General features: G+C 39.2%; 1 protein-coding gene across 1 annotated transcript in view; it reads right to left on the bottom strand.

Moving 5' to 3' along the window:
• The window catches only part of snap47 (synaptosome associated protein 47), an 89904-nt gene extending 78623 nt beyond the window's left edge, over positions 1–11281 (bottom strand). The window contains exon 1 of the mRNA XM_067452140.1: positions 10771–11281. Within this exon, the coding sequence (XP_067308241.1) occupies positions 10771–11264 (494 nt within the window). The 5' untranslated portion in view covers positions 11265–11281. The remainder of the gene's footprint in view (positions 1–10770) is intronic.
• Positions 11282–16142: the final 4861 nt, after the last annotated feature.

Raw genomic sequence — 16142 nt, 5'->3', positions numbered from 1 at the left:
CAATGTTATCGACTAAGCTAAGTCTCCCTAGGCCGACATTAGGATAGCTTACTAATGCGCCCACTCATATCTAATCACTTGGTGAAATCAGATACCATTCCTCGTGTAACACTGTGTCCGAGTTGATTTTAAAGGGAGTAACCGGTGTTGAAATCTTGATCAAGTAAATGTGTGCAGTCAATGCTGTATGCCCAGTGAAACTGACACATTTAGATCCGCCGAGATCGCAATAACGTTATTGTTTATTATTTTAACCGGAGTGAATCTGCCGGTCAATGTTTCCCTCGCTCACCACAAGCTGAGGATGTAAGCACCACGTTGCAAAAACGTCCAGGAGCGCCCATTGTTTGTACAAGTTTGAAATCCCCCGCCATTTCAGTCAATGTGTATGAACCGCATCTGCATGCAGTAACCCGCATGTAGGTTGAACTGTGTTTGTTGCGTATCGCCACAGAAACCGCCGTGGAATAGAAGTCATAAAGGATTTCCGAGGTAACCTTGAAGTGCGCATGCGCTCCATATGGTAAACAACTCCGGTGTAGCTAAGCTAGCAGCTGTGTGCACGAGTAAGTCTATGCTAAAGACATTAGCCTCATAGGTTAGCAGATAGCAATAGCTTTTGTCGCACCGTGAAGCTAAATGCAGTGTGTTTGAAGCAGTGTTGGAGAGATTTAACCCTTTCACATCTTAACTCTAACATTTTATAACTCTTCCAATCTCTCCCTCTTTCTATCAAAGGAATACTGACTCGTATTTAATTTGTGACTAATAACTGTCACAAATAACTACTATAATTAAGTGTAATCACCTTATATTCACAGTATTATAGTCGCAATTTTTCTTCTCTTCAATTGTTTAATAGGAAACTTTAACCTTGAAAAAGGTTAAGCTAACCGGTTATCAATTGAATCAGTCAGTGTATTTGTTTTATTTTTATTTTACTTTATTATTTTACTGTACCTTATTTTACTTTTATTTCATTTTTATTTTAGGTGATTTATTCACTCCTCCCTTAGACTGCCCTGAGCGGTTCCCTCGAATATTGATTACTATTACCATTCTGCTTCCACTGTCGTTTTCATTTTATTTTAAATGACGATGAGGTCCATCGCTTGTTTGTTGTAAATAAAAGGGGGGTGATAAAATGGAATATTTATTAATAGAAGAAAAAGAATATTCAATTGAACAATCTTTTTTTTTTTGTTTATTAATTAAGATTTTTATTTTCCATTTTTTTTATTTTTTTTTATTCCTTTACTCATATTGCCCGTATTACTTGCTGTTTTGCTCATCCACTATCCCTTCTATCTTCATTAGGAGTAGCAAAGTTTCTAACATATTTATTTAAAAATGAATATGCAAACAAACACTGTGAGTTTATTATAAAAGTAGAAACCATTTCCTTTTAGACATTGCTTTATTTAGGTGTTAACCAAATAAAAGCAGTTTACACTCACAAATAGGCATAGTAAACGAGCATAATAACAACTATTGGTTGGTCAGATCCACCTGTCAACCGAGTCAGTCTCCCTTCCCTCATTCTCTCCTGACTTCATCTTTTCCTCCTACCTTTTCTCCTTCTCATCCATGCCATTTCTGGAGCCGAACCTATGAGAATCAACCAGTGATTATAGAAACCTGTCGTAAACATTTCTTGTTTGTAATTTCAGGTTCTTAACCAAGTGTGCGAATTCTTCCTCCGTTCATCCAGACGATCTCCTCAAATTCTTGGCATCCGAGCCAACATAAGCCAAATAAATTGATAAGAGGAACGACACTTTCCAAAAAAGGAAAGGGCATTAACTGTTGTATGGTGTCAATCCCACAAGAGAAAAGAAACACTATTATTGTCGTTAACATTTTCTTCCTATCAAGGGGAAGATATAACAACAATAATACTTCCTAATTACATTGTAAAAAATAAAAAAAAACATTTATCTTCCCTAAAGTTTTTTTTTTTTTAGTTTTTTTCTTCATTATTACCTGGATATTTTCCTTGCTGTGTCTCTTCTCTCTCTCTCCTTTACTTCTCCCTCCATAGCTGGGTCCCTCAAGTCGTACGCACTATCCTCTCCCACAGAGACTCTAAGTTAGCAGTACACTTCACTAGAGGCCCGCTGTCCCAGCAAGCAACACCTTACTGCCCATCACACACTTGGCTCAAACACCCTTAACGATCTGTGTCAGGCTCTTCTCCAGGTCTCTCTGCTGTGTGCCAACATACCCCGCACTACTGACCTTGTCGCCCACTGGGAGGACTTAGAGACATGGCTGAGTGCAGTGACAGACAGCCTCTTACCCCAGGCTGTTGACAAACTACGGCAACACACCTAAAGCCGGGTGCACACTGTGCGATTTTGGCCACGATTTGGCCGTCTGGGACAAATTTAGCAAATCCTAAAAGATTCCTCAGATCCTAGGCTAAAATCTGACGTCTTTGGTCGTTAGTTTGACATGTTCACCGGCAGCCGATTAATGAGCGCTGCGATCAAATTTTACCTCAGACGAAATTCTGGCAGTGTCAGAAGATTTGGCACACAATCCGACAGTCAAATATCTCCGTTTTTCAAGACAAACTATGACCAAAACGAGTACTAGAGATTTCTTTGTAGCCAGCATTTCAGTCCCACATGTAATGCAGCTCACTGTCACTGAACGCGCCATTCATTGATGATATAAAGCTCTGGTTGAGTTTTCTTGCGCACGTCCGTTTTTAGCGCGCCTTAACTATCGTGCAGTATGACATTAATGTCAACTGAGATCTTACAGTGTGACATGGCGATCATGTTCGTACAGTCTGACAAGGGACATTCGCAAAGGATTTTGAAAAATCGCACAGTGTGCAGGACCCATTAGAGCAACTGGATGCCAATATGTCAGACATCATGGCACAAGATCCAACCCACAGCTACAACCACAAAGAGCTAGCCAAGATCACCGGATCCCTGAACGAAAGAAGACCTCCAGAAAGAACTGACCTGCGCCAAACGATGCGTAGACCAGTTAGAACTGGAAGCACTGCACCAACAGACAGAGTCTGGTGAGATGGAGCAACGCAACAAAAAAGAAATTGAAAAGCTCCTAGAAACATTAACAAGCACCATCCAAGATCTAGACTGGTCAAAGTCTTCACAAGATGATCTGGCCACTGAGCTACAGTATGCAGAGCAGCTACTGGAAAATCATCTTGACAAGTCACGAGATGAGATCGCCGTCTGAACCGACAGCTGGACAATGTTAAAGAAGAGTTTGACTCAATCAAAGAGGAACTCAAGCATGCTTACAAGCTGCAGCCGGGGCCAACAAGGACAAGACGTCCTATGATTTCTCCCCCACCTAGTGGAGCTGCGTCCCCCAGCCTGGGACTGCCACACCACAAGAAAAGTGAAGAAGCAATACTGAAACCTTTTCCAGCTTTCTCTGAGGAGCGCCACCCTGCTTCCATAAAGGTCCTTTCACACCAGACGTGTAACGAAAAAGCGTAACGAATAAGCGAATATTTCGCGTCAAAACCATTCACATCAGCCGCGACGCGAATTTGCGACATTTCAGAGCTCCAACATTCCAAAACATTCGCAGCGACAGCTGAGAAAACACGGGCACTTCATCATTCAGTGAAGACGAGCTTTTCATTTTATTTAAAGGACCGAGAAGAAGGTTTTGGGTGCAGCCAGTCTAATGAACAGAGAGTCTGAAGGTGAGGATGCTAATCTTGAACAGGAGCTAAAACTTTATCATGGCCGGTTCAGCACTTACTTTCTAAAGTCTGTGGGACAATTTGTGATCTCTTCCAGAAATGGCAGCGCATCTGACGAGACAAATTGTGCACTTCAGGGAATCAATCGATCCGAGCAGATGTTTCCAGTCGAGTCACATGTAAACATTTCAGTGCCGCAGACGTAGCCTACTGATGGCAACACGTTCACTTTCCATAATCGCGGACACAATGTTTAGAAAAAAATCAACTATTTATAAAAGGTAATAACTTATAAGTTATTATATTAACTTATAAGTTAAGTTATTGCTGTCTGTATCATACAGTGGGCAAACACAGCTGCAGCTGTACAGCGTACAGTTGTAATCTCATGAGAAATGCCATGCCTGGCAAGGTTAAAGTTGATTGAATAGCTCGTGACATCAACTGGACATTTCGTCATCTTTGTTTCCTTTTATGTGATTGGTTGAAGCCGTTTTTGTCGCCGCTAGAGTAAAAAAATATAATAAAAAACGACATTGAAACAGAAAAAAATAAATGTTGTTTTTCTGCCTCAGCACATTCGCGTTCGGTGTGGAAGCGCTCATTACACAAACAGCTAATCAAAAAAAAAAAAAAAACATCGTGCAAATGATTCACACGTCAAAATCGCATCCAGTGTGAAAAGGCCTTAAGACAGGGGTCCCTCCGAACAGACCATGAAGCTGCCGATGGCCTGGATCCAAAAGACCTTGACAAACTAGCCAGAAACATAAACCGTTTCACCCCAGACGTGGCAGGATGTCAGGATGTTCAGGCTTTACCTACAAGACATTGATTTTCATCTGGAGATGAGATTGAATGTGACTGACAGAGATAGACTCTATTTGCTCCAAGCCACATCCAGTACTGAGGTGCGATGCTTCTTGGTTAGACAATCTGCGCACACCAAGTCAGACTACCAACTCCTCAAAGAAGCTCTCATCCAAGAGTTTACAGATCCTGAGGCTGACCCAGGACTGATAACCACTCTAGAAACCAAACAGAGCCGGCATGAGAACCCACATGCCTATTACAACCGACTCAGAAAAGCGTACTTCGGTACACATAATGAACCTAACATGGAGGAGGACCTCCACTTCAAGACCCTTTTCCTGAGAAACTTGCTTCCAGAAGTAAGCCATCACCTAGGCGTCCTGGCCTGTCCCTGAACATAGACTACACAACAGTTGAGGGACTTGGCACAGAAAGCCTATAGCAAACAGAAGATGGACTCAGAAATGGGGACCAAGCAACCAGCAGTCTGAGTTCAACACACAACACCAAGGTCTGACCCTAGAGGGCACCCCACGTCACGACCGCATCGAGCCGTCACCAGAGAACCTCCTGTCACCACAGAACAGGACTCTCATGCCAGTGCCAGACCCAAACAACCAGATGACGGCTGGCACAAGCAAAGCAGCGATTCAGAAGAATTCATGCAGCTACTCATGAAAGAATTCTTCAAACACAATGAAGAGGACAGAAACATGACGGCATGACCAGCCGCAAAGAAAAGTAATGACACAGCCCAGAGCACCAACCACCTAAAAGGGGGAAGACCAAAAGTGACTGACACAGATCAAAGCTCACTATACACCACACCACATTTAATAACACATTAAATTGTTTTCTAGGCACTCGATAACTCAAGTTTTCCAGACAGGGCACATCCACCCTGGTGAGATTGTCCCCCTAACAAAGAAGTTCTTCTCCCACAGGTGTCGTCACCAATGCGCCTTTCCTTTCATTTATGCCTTTCCCTTTTCATCACTCTTATTTGAACTGAAGTTGAAACTGACAGAGAATTGAGTCTAGAACTAAAATAGCAGGATTGACCCAATACCTCCGTTATGTCCAGAACATGGATTGCAGAGTCCCATGAGCTACCCGCCATGACACTCTTGCAACTGAGCAAGTGGTTGCACGTTTTAATTACGCCCTTACCCTTGCATCGCTCAACCAAGCATTAAAGTTACTATGAAAGCCGTCAAGCACCGCCATAGTTACTGATTAGTTGCGCCATAGACCGACCATAATCCTGTCTAAGAAATCAAATTCTTATCCCTGAGTTCAGCTAGTATGGAGTGTTGTGTTTGCATGTTTGCCTGTCTCTCTAGAACCGATCGTAAAACTAATCAAGGATGCCCCAACTGGCCCAGAGACAACAGCTCTCCCCCTTTACCTGTGTTATCTCAAAACCAGCACAAGGACAAGATGAGTCACATGACATGTTTCCTCTTTGTTCTACAAGCATAACAGCGGGTAGAACCTCACGAAGAAGTGACTCATTTATTACCGACAGGTAGGGCTGGGCGATATGGCCAAAATTTCATATCCCGATATAGCTCATTTGATATCCCGATAACGATATTCATAACGATATAGCAACCTTTCTATTAATTCAGTTTATGAATAGTCTATACAAAATTGCAATGTGGAAATGCAGTTTGAAATGATATACAAAACAAATAAAGGTAGTATGGACTACATTTTTATTTTATTTAGAACCTTTTTTTAAAGCAAGACTGTTAGTAAAGTTAACACCTGCCTAGGGATGTTAACCGATGAACGTTTGACCGATGGCTGACCGTATCAACGTTAACCGATCAAAGTTGTCGGTTAAAATAAATAAAAAAGTGATCTCTAAATTAGGCTATTATAGACAGTGGACTAAACGCTACTACAGTTGGCCGTCTCATTCCAAAATCTTTTTGTGTGATTGAACATATCCCTCGCGCTCAATTTTTCATAACTCGCCTGTTTGTACTTAAACCAATAAAAACATTTGAAGCGAGGTCACAGCGTTTGGGTTTGCGCGCTCACAAGGTTTGCAAAAAGTAAACACTCGAGGTTAGAGCCAGAGCAGACGACAGTATGAAGCGTGCATTTCGCTTAAGATGGGCTTACATTTGGAAATATATTACATCTTCATTTCAGTGGTAACACATAAGGTGTTGATCGTCTTTCTTTATTATTGTTAGCAGTAACGTTACCTCAAACTAAAGCGGCGTCTCTTCGGAGCTGTCATTTTCTTAAATGAGCCGCGGCAATGATTCAAATGAGCTTCTAAGGCTGGACAAACGCCTTTATTTTCAACGCGATCACCTTGTACCCAAACCATTTCGAAACTAAGGAGCCATTTGTCCTCTGATTACAAACAAGCTCCTCTGCGGCGCGTTTGGGGGACTCGTGTTTTGCGCTGTGGGGGATTTTAAAAAAGTGACGTGAGTGGAAGGGAGGCTGCAGCGCGCGTGTGTGTGAGTGAGAGAGCGAGAGAGAGACAGAGGGAGCGCGTTTATGTATTGCATGTGCATGCCGTGGCGTGAGGTGCATCTTGACGTAAAATTCTGCCATAAACGCCTTATCGTGGCGTAAGCGATAGAGCCTTATATAAAACGATAGACATTTTCTATCGTCCAGACGATATATTTCGTCATATCGCCCAGCCCTACCGACAGGCATAAATTCAAATCGTTATCGGGACACAGAGTCGCTAAAAGCTTTTCGAAGGCTGCCCGACATTAGACAGGACCCTTGTCGGCCTCCCTCCTTTCTCAACCTACGCATTCCAAAGGCTCTTTGAACATCACACAAAGACCTCACACCAATGCAGACCTGAGGAGTTGACTTAAACCATAGATTCAATAACATGAATTAATCCACCCAACGGCGACTTAAACATATACTAAGGTATTATGTATATTTTCATGTAACTTGTAAAGTTTCTCTGTATGCGAGACATGTATTACATATGAATCTTTACTATCTCCTACTCCCATCATGGGAATAGCAAGCTGTTTGATGTCTATGTGATGGATAAATGATTTTCGTCATTTTGATGCAAGGTAAATTTGTGTAAAATGTACTGTGATCACAATAGGAAAGTTGGGTCCTTAAAAGTGTTTAATCACTTCTTCGTGAGGTTCTACCCACTGTTATGCTTGTAGAACAAAGAGGAAACATGTCATGTGACTCTTTGTCCTTGTGCTGGTTTTGAGATAACGCAGATAAAAGGGAAGAGATGTTGTCTTTGGGCCAGTTGGGCATCCTTGATTAGTTTTACGATCGGTTCAGGTTTCGGAGAGGGGGTCTCTGGAATGCTTTGTTGTGTCGACTCACTGCTGGAATATACATATTCCTACACTCACAAGTCACGACCATAGTGAACATGAACGAAGAAGCTGATGAGACCGCTTTGCTTGGCCCCGTGGATGGGAAATTTTGTTTTAAAAAACGAAAGGATGGAAGCGTCGACAAGAGCATGGTTGTGTGCAAGCTATACAACAAGGAATTTGCATATCACCGCAGCACATCGAGCCTCAAATATCACAAATATGCCTTTGCTACACTTAATGGCAAACATTGCGCTGGTCTGCTGGACTGGAATAAATAAACAATATTTTGTTGATTAAGCTTATGTATTCAGTCATTATTCAATGGTAAAAATCCATGTGAAAAAATTACTTCTCATTGTTCTCAGGTCAAATATTTATATTGGGCATTTTCCCAAAATATTGTATTCGAATATTTGGGCTCATAAAAATCGAATATTCGAATATTCGTTTATTTAAATTAGGTATTTTGAGAAAATGAGAGATGTTTCTTTCTTTTTTTCTCTAAACACGTCGTCACCATTTCTGAACAAGCTAATGATTAGGCAATGTACACAACACGCTTACGTTATATCTTAAGGTTTTTAAAACATTAAACAGTGTGTAAAAAAATGCCTAAAGAACAAAAGCATTATAAGCTCAAGGAGCACGAGCGCAGAGTGCGTCAGTTAGCGTGACGTACACACACACACACACACACACACACACACACACGTCAATAGGCTATAGCCTACCGACCTGTGTGTGTGTGTGTGTTTGATATGGCTGATGTGTTTACTTTGTATTGTTTCACATTTTCATGTAGGGATAAACTATAATATTATTGGATTATGATATTATTCTCGGGTGAGAAAACGCGCCACTGACAGGCGTTGCGGAGACAAAGATAACGGTTAAGTGAAGTTTGAGTGAAAAACTTTGTGTTTTCTGTTCATAAACCCTCAAAGAACTTTAAAGGAAGCATTTGTCTCGAGATCATTTTGCTATCATAAGTTATCTCACTCGCACTCGGGGTAACTTAGCTACAGATGAGCTTACCTGCACTCCTGAGCAGTGATCGCTCATTCCACTGGTGTTTGGATTTCATGTGATTCTCGTTTGTGGTGGTGATATTATTATAACTCAGTTTCAGTAATTGATTTCATCAAAAGTAACTCCATTTTGTGCATTTTCATCATAGTGCAAACAGCATTTTCAATTTTCATCGAAGTAACGTTAATTCCAAACATTGCGAGGCAGACGACGACATTGTGATCAAATGCACTTAAATTATTAACCTGCTCCACAACGCCACCCAGTGGATTGAGATATAACTGCGAGATTTAGAGGGATTTCTCCTGGATTCACTGTGTAGCCAGTTGCTTGTGACTTTTTATTTTATGTCATCCTACTTTCATTATTTTATTTTACCTTACCTTATTTGTGTTGAAATAAATATTTTTGTAAATGTTTTAACTTCATCACAACTTAATGTTACCCTTTCATTGTTATTTATGTTTAATTTTCAATGGTTCCAGTCGGGAGTTCCTACCAATTGTTGTAGGTGGGGCCTTAATTAGTGGCGCACCTTAGGATGCGTTATCGCTTCCTCTTTAAGCGTTCGCGCTCAGTCTGACTGTGACTGCAGACGGGGAAGTGCGGCAAGGGCATGCTTAATCGGCGCCAGCCAATTAACAAAATAAAATTCGAATAGTATTTTTAGTTTTCGAATGTTAATTACAGATCGAATATTCGACTATTCGAATATTCGTGCACACCCCTAATTTATATGTGATTAATTTCGATTAATTAATTACAAAGCCTCTAATTAATTAGATTATTATTATTTTTTTATCGAGTCCCGGCCCTATTTTTTATACAAAAAAAAAACAAAAAACGATAAAGTGAACCTGCTTGTTTTTCTGGCAAAAAATATGAAGGCTGGAATGTAAACTTTTTTTTTTTTTTTTGCGGTGATGGCGGTGACGATCTCAGACCCGCGGTAGGCATCACGTGACCGTGGTATTGCGGTAAAACGGTAACTGTCCCAGTCCTAGTGGGAAGGCTATGAAAAGTCCTCATATCCCCTGCAGAGCCTTGATCATGACATTTGTGTCCATGATCTGCCGTTTTCTCTATCCTTGCGTGACGCTTGTTTATCTGCTGAACCCCCGACGGCTGCACACTTGTTCCGCCTGAAAATGAACATGGACTGACATGCAAGTGTTGGGGCATACATATTAAGGATCTCAGCGACACAGTTGGAGTTATGTTGAAAATAGCCTGTTTTTTCATGGTGTTTTTCACAAACACGATTTACATATGAAGTAGGAGGCAATGGTGTTTGAGACTCACTGTATGTAATGTTCATGTACTGAGCTCTTGTTATTTAACTATGGCATGGTTACATTAAAGCTGTCCTAGAATGAAAAATTTAATTATGTTTTTAGTGCATTTTTCGGAGATGGGGTGGGTTTTTGAAATAATTTTTGACCGCTTTGGGATTATGGCACGGCAATGGAAAAAAAGTGTTCAGAATTTGGTTTATTTGTACTTTCTATTTTTGTACATTTATATTCTGTAACTCAATAAAAATGTCATCACAAAAAAAGAGTATCATTCATGTCTGTAGTACAAGTTATACTCTTAAAAATAAAGGTTCCAAAAAGGGGGTTTCACAGCAATGTCATAAAATAAAAAAAATTGGTTTCCCAAAGAACCTCTGAGTTAACAGTTATTCTAAGCACCCTTGAGCACTGGAAAGGTAATAAAAAAAGTATTATGATTAAAAGAACCATTTATTCTTAGTGTGAAGAACATTTAAAAAATCTAAAGAACCTTTTGTGAAATGGAAAGGTTCCTTGGAATGTAAAACCATAGATGCCAATAAAGAACATTTATTTTAAGGTTATGCACAAGTTGAATATTTAGCATAAAACATACTTATCTGCCACGCTCAGGTCTGATTCAATCTTGTCCAGGCCCTGAATCATGTTGTCAAACTGCTCTCCCTGGTGGTTCAGGACTTTTCCAGTATCCTCCAACCTCCGTTGGGCTCCAGACATTAGGCTGATCAGCTCCTGGCCCTTACTCAAAGGAGCTGAAGCTCCTTGTGGCTCTGTGGGTGACAGCAGCCGTTCCCTCCAGAAGTGCTCTAGCACATGGTAAACGGCAGTACGGCAAGGCCTGAGAGACCCAAACCAATGCTTGATGTTTCCTTGCTCTAATACAGTAAGAGCACTAAAAATAAAGCTGGAGGACTCCATCTTGATCTCCATGATTTGTGAAAGCCTCAGGCTAGTCAGATTCTCTTGTTTCTGCTCAGAGGTGAAGCGCAGGGTGGTGCGGGTTAAGGAGAGAATGCCATTGGCCCAGCGTTTCTCACTGTTGATGTAATAAGAGCCAGGCCAACTATGGATGGATATTTCCCGGCTCATCTTTTTGTGATGATTTTGCACAGCTGCCCTGACTTAGGGAGCTCACCTGTCAAGTGAGTGATGTAAATAATAAATTAGTAAGTAATCATCGTCAGACACTTCTTCCTGTGTTTCCCACACATAGACTAATTTGTGGCGGCGCGCCACAGAATCATCACCAGCCACCACATATTGCGTTGTCATTTTTTTATTTTTAATGCTATTTAAAGGGGTGGTAAAACACATTATCCAAGGCTTGATTGTGTTTGTGGAGTGCACTGTAACGTGTTTATCCTTCGGTTTAAAAAAAGGCATTATTTTTTATACATTTTACCTTTATTCTACACTGCTCTGTCCCTCCTTGTAGAAACGGTCTGATGGTTTCCGGGTTTTACGAAGCTGGTCCCTCAAAAATACGCAATGAGCTCGGATTGGTTAGCTGGCCCAGCTGTGTTCTGATTCACTATATATGTGTATTTGATCATATATATATATATATTATATATATATATATGTGTGTGTGTGTGTGTGTGTGTGTGTGTGTGTGTGTGTGTGTGTGTGTGTTCAAAGCCGAATTTATCATTATTACTTCAGTGTCACATGATCCTTCACTAATCATTCTCATTTGAGGAACTGATGATCAACACACATTTATTATTATTATTATTATTATTATTATCTGTTGTGCTCATGTGCTCATGGTGCTGCTTAATTTTTGTGGAAACCATCTAAACATTTGTGGTAAAATTAAAAAAAGAGAGAAATGAATACTTTTATTGATCAGACATGGATTAAACTGATCACAAACGATATTTTTAATATTACAAAAGAAAATGTATTTAATAAATGCAAATAAATGCTATCCATTGACCTTTCTATTCATCAAAGAATCCTGAAAAATAAAATATCCACAACATTTTTAAGCAGCACAACTGTTTTCAACACAGATAATAATGATAAATGTTTCTTGATTATAAAATCATCATATGAGAATGATATGTGAAGGATCATGTGACACTGGAGTAATGATGATAAATTCAGCTTTGAACACATAAATAAATTACTATATATTCACATAAGAAAAAAGCTGTTTTAATTTTTAATAATATTTAAAAATATTAATAAATAACTATTTTTGATTAAATAAATGCAGCCTTGGTGAGCAGAAGATACTAAACATTAAAAGCTGAATTAACTTTATTGTCAATAAATAGGCTTCATTGAGATGGCTTGAAAACACACATAAATCATATATTGCCGCAATCGCCTGATTGTCGTCGTCATGTTTCATCACTTATAACGATTGTTTTCCTTCAGCTGCAGCTCCAGTATGAATTACTTCTACGAATCCGCTTTTGGACTTTCTGTAAGAGACAGAGCGCCCTCCTCATATTTAGATACGAATACAATCATGCATAGATTATTTTTTGTCTCTGAATTTAAATCTTGATGTATTCACGTTGGTTTCTATGTAAATACACTTCCCTGTGACCTCAAGAAGCGCACTATCAACCGAGGTTAGAGAAAGCTGTTTTTAGCGTCCCTGTGAAATTGGGGACGAAAATACATTTTATTAAAAGTGAGGGGGACACGTCCCCCGCGTAATCTACGTCTGTGCCTTTACCAGTAGGCCTTTAAGTTTGTGGATCTATAGTGATTTGTACTGAATGGCACCTGTGTATATTTAGAACAATTATAGCCAAATATCTGTTGCAAGAACTATTAACCCAAAACAAACACTAAACATTGGCTTTACTATATTAGCCAAATCAAACACAGAACCACATTAAGCATGCCTGTAGATAAAAATTAAACAAGCATGTAGATAAACAATACAAAAAAGCTATAATCAATGAATAATTTACACTAATTCCATGCAAGTTCACTGTTGAGATTTCAAAAAAAGTTTGTAACATTAGCAGTTTGTCAAATAACGTTAAGAATGAGCATTTAACAAACTGGTTTGCAGAGCCAAACAGCTTTGTCATTTGTTTACTTGCTTGCTACAATGTATAATTAACAATACGAACTACAGGAAAACACATTGACGAAAAATAAATCATACATAACAGGTTGTGGCCCGTTTTTAAAGATGGAACTGCTGCGTTGTGTAAATCCTGCATTGAACTTGCAATGGTTGTGGAAGCTTTCCTCCATAATATGTGCAGCACAGAGAGCGAGATTTGAGTAATAATTATGAGGGACCGAGTTAAAAATCAATTTTAACCACTGATCCCTAACTACCCCATCCCTAGGAAGGCTAAAAAAGTGGACCTGCAATCCAGATGAAAATAACAGTTTCATCAGCATTGAGGCAACAACACTCCAGCCTAATAACTATACCACAACTTTTCTCCTGAGCAATAAAAAATGGCCTCGCCATTAAAATATTTAATATTCTCGGGGAGGGGTTTATGTAAATATTGGGGTTAGTTAGGGTGTTTTACCACCCCTTTAAAACACATATTCGTTCAGCTGCATTTCCTTTCCCTGCTCTCCCTCCGTCTCTCGGGCATCTCCCTCACTCACACACACACACACACACACACTCGCACACGCACACACACACGATTGTAAGTCTCGGGGTTGCCAACTCACATATTTATTGAGAGACACACGCTTTCAGTCTCTCTCTCCCTGCCTCCAAACCTGTTTTTGATATGAAACAAAGTCTAAGCTTTACATTTTTTTTTTCAAGTTTTAATACGAAATTCAAACAACAAATAGCGTTTTGGTGCACTTATTGTGGCATTTTACAGTTAAAGCCAGAGCAGTTGAATAAGAGAGTTGTGGCGTGTTCATCACGCGGAGGGACACAGGGTTACATGGATCATGGCTCTCAAATGTTCTAAACAAACCAGCGCTTGTCTCAAGCAGGCACCTTAACTATTTTTCCTTAAATAAATGTCTATATTTTAGTTTAATAATATTTATTGAATATTTTGAGGATCTCTTTTGGTATTACATACTATTTGTGCAATTATGGTCCATCAATGACCACTTAAAATATGTTTCTTCTAACATTTGTATTATTTATATTACAATTACTTCAGTAATTGAGGTTAAAATAGATCATTACAATGCAAAGAGGAAAATTAGAGTCAATTTGTGGCTGGAAAAATAATAATTTTGATTTGTAATTCCATTACCCACTGTGCCTGTATGGCTCTTTAATAAAGTTGCTCAAAGTATTGCAGATCATAACTGCTTGCATATTTTTAGGTTTTGCATTTGAATAAATGTTTAGACATGTTCAAACACTAGATTTCTTTAAATGTAGAGATTTTAAAACGTCAATAACGTTATTCCCTGCCACCACAAATTGCTTTCGTATCTGTGGGAAACACTGCCTTCTATCTGCATCAAAAGTATATTAATTTCCTTACCCTCATATCCATTCTACATGTAAAATTTTCTGATGTGGAACAAAAAAGTATGATGTTCCATTCATTGCATTGAAAAGATCAGCTTTAACATTCTGCAAAAACTCCTTTTGTAATTTATAGAAGACAGGAAACCATACCAGTTTGGAATGACACAAGGGTGATGATGACAGAGAAGACACATTTGTCAACATTTTGGGAGAAGGAACAAACCCTTTTAATTAGTGGTTTTCAACCAGAGGACAGGGGTCCACTAGGGGGCCCCAGCAAACGGGGTCTGCGGGATGCAAAATTATTTTAAATTAAAAAAAAACTAAATTATTATTTTATAAATATATTAAAACAAACTAGCTTAATTAATAAACCAAAATATAAAAATTGTGAGATTTTGAAGATGAATGTAGTCATAAATAATTTCTTCATTTTTATTTAAGATCACAAAATTAATTATAGTTGATCACACACACACACACACACACACACACACACACACACACAAACACACACACACACACACACACACACACACGAGTGGTGCCCTATCTTTCTGGGACTCGCCATAGACGTAATGGTTTTTATACTGTAACCATATATTATATCCCCCTACAGTACACTAAACCCCACCCATCACACAGAACTTTCTACATTTTTAAATTTTCAAAAGAACTCATTATGTATGTTTCATACGCTTTTATACCCATGGGGACCTCAATTTACGTCCCCACAGAGACAGGAGTCCCCATAAGTCTTTGTGCATTCAGGTCCCCACCAGGCTAGAAACACACACACACACACACACACACACACACACACACACATCCCGATTACAGGCCGTTTAGGTCTATATACATAACACAAACATGCCCATGAAATAATCATAAACATGGCATATGATGATCCATTAAGTGACTAAATGATTAAATCATCATCATCATATATTAAGGACATTAACAAAATTGAATATTTATACCACTGCTTAGAAACATCATTAGATGCTAGCTTGGTTGGCATATATAAGAAAGAAAAAAAAATCTTGTCATACCTTTATGATGATTTTGACTTTCAAGTGACAGCTACAGCAGGTTGTGACGTAAATCAAGCATTAAGATAAACAATATCCCTTCACATCGTAAAGAGTTTGTTTAATATGCTTTCTGCAGGGTATATCTCAGTCGGAAGCGAGGCATTTGCTGTACCACATTAGTTTTTTCTCGTTATAAGAAACGTAAAAACATCAGACTCAGGTTCCCTGCCACGTTGTAGCAATGTAAATAGCTGAACTACAGGCTGTACCAGAACCATAGACAAAAAAAATAGAACTGAACACCGCGGAGATATTTGGTGCACTCTTGTTTACACTCCGACGTGCAAAACGAATGATTAAAGATTCCGCGCAAATGACGTTTACGCCTTATATATGCCTACTTAAGTAAATCAACCTTTCGTTATTTAGAGATAATTACCTGATATTTAATTCACCTTTTATTTTATTACAAAGCCCATTCTTTACGCACGA

The sequence above is a fragment of the Pseudorasbora parva genome, chromosome 9, assembly GCF_024679245.1.
Source record: "Pseudorasbora parva isolate DD20220531a chromosome 9, ASM2467924v1, whole genome shotgun sequence".
Taxonomy (NCBI): Eukaryota; Metazoa; Chordata; class Actinopteri; order Cypriniformes; family Gobionidae; genus Pseudorasbora; species Pseudorasbora parva.
The sequence above is the reverse complement of the archived record's forward strand: the minus strand, read 5'-3'. Positions and strand labels throughout refer to the sequence as shown.